Consider the following 5,684-nt stretch of genomic DNA (forward strand, 5'->3'; position numbering starts at 1 on the left):
TTGGAAAATATGTAGAATGTAGCAGAACATTGCTGAATTGAGGGCATAACCCATAATGGAACTTTTGGTGTCTACGCTGATGTCGAATAAATGGTTCAATTTGGTTGCGAAGTGGTCGAGAACTGAAGGACTTGGAGGACTGAGCTTCAGTAGAGATCAATATTGACAGCTCTTGGCCTTTTTTGCTCTCAAGACATGTAAGTTTTTATTTCGCTGGTGCAGAAGACGCTCTGTTACTTTCCATTTCTTAAAGCTTTGCGTCTGGTTTCTGCTCTCTGAATCTTAAAACTCTTAAAAAATCTTTATAAGTTGCTTCCTGAAAGGTAGTTTTAGTTTTAAATGTATAAGTCTAGAATTTTTTGGGATGCAAAATCCCTAAGTACTTTTCATTTCGTTAAATCTGAGGGCCGGCTGTCGTATATTGGAGGTCCTTCGATGCCAAGACAGCAGGTCTTCATAAGAGAATAGATCCTCCTGTCTTCGTCAGGAGGTCTTCATAAGAGAACAAATCTTCCTGACTACTTCTGGAGGTATTCATAAAAAAACACGATCCTCCTGTCTTATATAGGAAATACCTAGATACTAAAGCAAAAGGTTTTCAGTGACAACGAGACATTGAGAGAACTAAAAAGCTAAAACAAATTATGCATAGATAGTTTGTTCTTAATACTACGTAGATCAGAGGCGGATCTAAGGGGAGGGGGATAGTGGCAATTGAATAATGATATATATTTTTGACACTCAAATCCCAGCTAAATTCGAGATTTTAATTAAAATTCCGGAGAATGTACAAGTAACAGCAATATTTAAAATACATTGGAAGGAAAAGCCTACAGAAAGAAATTCCGAGCCAGTTACAGATGTAGACCTTGGTAAGACAAAGGGCTTTGGAGAACTTCGAAAAGCTTTTCTCAACCACTTTCATAAATTTCGCTTACGAATCCCAATAAAAGTCATAGGTAATTTTGTCTATCTTGCAGCCAGTATTAAGACCAACAACAATGACAGCCTCTTAATCCAACGCAGAATAACTTTTGCCAAGAGGTGCTACTTCGGACTGAATAGGCAATTGAAATGTCCTCTTATGCCAAACAAAGACCAAACTTTATAAGTCCGTCATTATTTCCGTCCTGCGATAAGGGACAGAGGCACGCACGATGACAATAACTGGTGAGTCGACGTTACGAGTTTTCGAAAGAAAGGTACTGCGGAAGACTTATGGTCCTAAGTCGGTATATATATTCTTCCTTTTTCTGAGGACAAAGCTGCGACTAATTGAATGGTTGACTTGAGTCTCTTGAGCTAAATGCCTCCATTTTTTTGCTTCGAAACCCGATCTCGATAATATATATTATTTGGTTCCTTATGATTAATTTTCTTTTATGTAACCAAAAACTTTAGGAAAACTCCACTTCAAGCACCCAGAAACCTGAACTCGTCTTAGCTCGTATCTACTCAAATCACATCTGCTCAGCAGCAAAAGCTTTTCTCACTGCCAGCATAAAAATACTTTTGCACAACTATTTTCCAATTTCACGCGAAAGCAGCAGTGCTGTGCACGGCAGCCACTAAGGTGCTACGTGACGTATAAGCTACTTGCCTCACGACAGTATTGCCAATAGACTCAGCTGTGTCAAATAATTTACTGCAAATTTTTTGCACGCACACGAACTTTTGTAGACAAATGTTGGTAGACGACAGCTATAAGGATGTCAACACACAATAACAAGAAATACATGGAAAACTGCGAAAAGTAAAGCAGGAAAAATATGTGCGGCTGGATAATGGTATATATTTTATTCTAAACGCGTTTGTGACACAATTTTTCAACTTAATAACTTTATTATGTAGTTTTTCCTTTAGGTATTGCAACTCAGTGGAAGACAATACGCTCAGATGGAAAATATTTTGGCTTATGTATTTATTTAGTGCCAAGTATGAAGACCTGATGTGTCAATTCTACATAAGTTTCTGTAATAACTTCCTGAGACTCAAAATCTTCCAAACAATACCTACGGTTACTAGTACCACTGTCAAACGGTGCTTCCGGTCGAAAATGTTGTAGCATTGGTCCTACACTGCTTGCTCCCTCCACAGTAAAATATGCCGCGAACCATTATGGTGCAAACTTTGTACAGAAATCTGGTCTGATATGTGGCGAATTTCGTTCTGGCGATGCCGAAAACTTCTCGCTACCATGTTTTGAAACCGCTGCTGTGAAATATTTTAGTATAGCCAGCAACGGATCTCGTTATCGATCGGGATACCTTCCACAAGATAAGGCCTCTAGTTAATAGGATGACAGTCATGATAAATAAGTTGTCGTCAGGAATTGCAATGGAAGAATCTTTGACAGAAAATAGACGAAGATAAAGCGTGATCCATTTCCAGGTTTCCTTCTTTCTGTAAAATAATGCATAATACGAACTATAGATTTTCTGGCTTAAGGCACATTCTTCTAGAGCTATAAGAAAATAATCATATGTCTAATTTTAGTAAAATATTTTATTAAAAAATCTTTATTTGGAAAGTCCTCGTAATATTTACATAAAAAAGTTGAAGTTTTGATAACTACATACATATACGGAAAAAAGTTTAAGAGAGCTGTTTGAATAACAAATGCGACTTAGAGACAGGACAGATACTACAAGCACTGCAGACACGAAGGGTTGTTTAGGTCACTCACAACAGCTGGCAACACCTGCACACTACTTATTTGAAAGCTATAAAGTATTGGCGACATTTGTAACTGATCGAGCTCATCTCATCATAACGGAGCTGCAGTAGTGCTGGCCAAAATTGAACCATAACCGCGTGCAGCTAAAGTTTGTTTGATAATTTGTTGCTTGACATCAGGCGTGAGCAAACGTGGCACTTTCACTTTCACCGAATCTACGTCGGTTTCGCCCTTGATCGGCACAATGACGCGATATTCCTCCTCGCTGGAATCATTTGGACGGGAGATGATGTATGGCAAGTTCACGGCGTGTGCGCAAGCGAGTGCTGTAGAAAGAACGTAAAAAGTGATATAGAGTTTGGTTAAGGATGTTGATGTTCAAGGTGTTTGGTACTCACCGACAAAGAAGAGCACGAGGAATTTCATGTTGTGCTGTGTGTTTGGTTGGCTTGATTGTGTCTTCAAAGCTGAAGATGTAAGAGCTTATATACAAAAGTAAAGCGCAGTGCGACACACCTTGCCACATACGCAGACTTAAATATTATTATTTTTAGTATTTATTAAACACTTTACTGTTATAAGCACACACATACACAGAGTGAAAGTTCAATAATTTATCGGGACAAAAATATTCTGTGTGGCGTGCGTAAACCCTCACTTCTTTCGTCCAATTGGCAGTACTTGCAGTTTTTGTAAAGCGTAATTACCGATATATATAAATATAAATAAATATATATGTATACAATATATATATATGCATATAAACGTCTAAATAAAACGCTGCAGAGATTATCATCAGTTAATTTTTTTCTTTTACTTATTGAAAGTGCCTTATAAGCTTAGCTGACTTGATTACATCACTTGTTCCGCTTGTTTGGTTTTATATAGCTCTTTTTTATGACACCTTCCGAATTATGTAACTTAAATATATTTTTCAATTACCTGTTCTTTTTTCAAGGTGTAAAAAATTTATTTTATTTTTTTGATTTATAATTAATTTATCTTTTTCCAAGTCTTCATTTTTAGCTTGTTTCTTGAACGATTTTTAATCTATTATTTTACCATTATTCATTGCTTTGTGTTATTGTTATTGTTTTATAAGTATAATTACCAAATTTTTGTTGAATAACGGAACCTGCAATCTGTATAGGAGATGTATCTGTTCCAAGGTTAAAAAAAGTACCAGAAAAGTGTAGCTAAAATAGATGATTTAATAAAAATATTACAGTATTGTCGAAAAAGTTTTTTCGTATTTTGTCAATAGACGTCGTTGCAGTCGTATATCACCAGTACTGCTAATCACATTGTGTCATACCAGATACTGTTGGAAGTTGAGATTTTAAGCTTCATTTCACCATAAAAAATTCAATTCGTTCGTGTAACACAGCAATGGTCCGCTCGTTTCCGTTCTGGAAATTTCTATGTGAAAGATGTAACTCGCTCGGGCCAACCTATCGTTGAAAAAGTCGACGAAATTATGAAAACGATTGACCAGGACCGTCACATAAGCAGTCATGACATCGCTAAGAAACTTAACATTCGTCACTAAACAGTTTTGAACCATTTAAAAAAGGCTGGCTAGAAAAATAAGCTAGATATTTGCGCACCACATGAATTGTCTGTGAAAAATTGAATGTGCCTAATGAACATCTGCGATTCTTTGCTGAAACGTAGTGAAATCGAACCATTTCTGATACAAAAGGTAACAGGAGATGAAAAGTGGATTAAATATGACAATAATGTGCGAAAAAGATTATGGTCTAAGTATGGTGAAGCTCAACAAATGGTCGCAAAGCCAGGATTGATGCCTGCTGAGTGTCTATGCTAAGTGTTTGCTGTGAATGGAAAGCAGAGTACAAGCTCATCCACTATGAGCTGCTCCAGCCCTGTCAAATAATTGATTCTAGATTTTACTGTCAACAACTGACGAAGCCTTGAGCTTGTACCTTCGAACTACGAATTGTTTTGGTCAATGCAGAGCTCCCTTAATGAAGGAAAGTTGAGTTCAAGAAAAGCCTGAGAAAGTTACTTGTCGCAGTTTTTTGCCGATAAACCAGAAAAGTTTTACACTGATGGAATAATGTGACTAGCATTTTTTTAGATTGACAACGAGTCGGTACTCTGCTGTCCTCTTACGCGCTAACTTGGATCTATGCAGCTGCTATGAACCAAGTCAGCGCTTGTCAAAAACCAAAACTTGTGCTACTGTAAGATTTTACTGGTTTAGAGTGAACCGTAAAAGTGTCTCTGAACTACTTGTTCTTAGCAAAGTTCATCTCGCCTCGATTGTAGGTATTCTGGCTGGACACAGTCCAATAAGCTCATATCAAACGTAGTCCAGCTAAATATTATTTTCTTCACTTTTTGCATAAGCTATATGAAGGAAGACGCGGTGGAAGAAACTGGACACTTTCTCCTCTACTGCTCAGCTTTCGTCACACTGAGTCTGAAATAACTCGGGCGGCGAACTTTCGGCGAATCTTCCGAAAAGGGTGTGTTTTTTATTAAGCGCCTAAACAAATTTAGAATGAGCTCAATGTGGTTCGTCCAAGTATAAAAATGTCTTGATTCATTAAGCGGTTTTAGGTATCACAAAGAACTAATATTCACAGCTATTCAAGAGAGATCCAGCGCTCCTTTTATATGAATATCATCTCTACGACATAAACTAACTAACCTTATTACTTATTGATATAGTTTCTGACTATCTAAAACAGAGATGATAGACCGCATACTACACAATATACTTGTATTTACGGATACCCCTTCCTGATGACGAAATTTCTAGGCGCCTAAAGCAAATTTTTTTATAAATAAATACGGGTTCTCTAAGTAGAACATGGAGACATAAAATAAATATTAATTTGCTCAGCAAGCTTCAACCATAAATTCTACAAAACGACTTAATTATGCAGGAATATTTACCTCGTAAACGACTTATCTGAACTTTGCACTGGCATATTTTTGGAAACATATTTCACTAAAGAAACATAAAAAAGCATAAGTA

The 5,684-nt window shown here is 36.9% G+C and overlaps 1 protein-coding gene across 1 annotated transcript; it reads right to left on the reverse strand.

Annotated features, from left to right (window-relative positions):
* Window positions 1–2,593: 2,593 nt before the first annotated feature.
* On the reverse strand, window positions 2,594–3,339 carry LOC115065982 (uncharacterized). The gene is made up of 2 exons (XM_029549329.2): window positions 3,076–3,339; window positions 2,594–3,003 (listed from the first exon to the last, which is right to left on the reverse strand). The coding sequence occupies exons 1-2, from the start codon at window positions 3,101–3,103 to the stop codon at window positions 2,768–2,770; spliced, it is 264 nt and encodes an 87-aa protein (XP_029405189.2). The 5' UTR covers window positions 3,104–3,339; the 3' UTR covers window positions 2,594–2,767.
* Window positions 3,340–5,684: the final 2,345 nt, after the last annotated feature.

The sequence above is a fragment of the Bactrocera dorsalis genome, chromosome 5 (genome assembly GCF_023373825.1).
Source record: "Bactrocera dorsalis isolate Fly_Bdor chromosome 5, ASM2337382v1, whole genome shotgun sequence".
Classification (NCBI taxonomy): domain Eukaryota; kingdom Metazoa; phylum Arthropoda; class Insecta; order Diptera; family Tephritidae; genus Bactrocera; species Bactrocera dorsalis.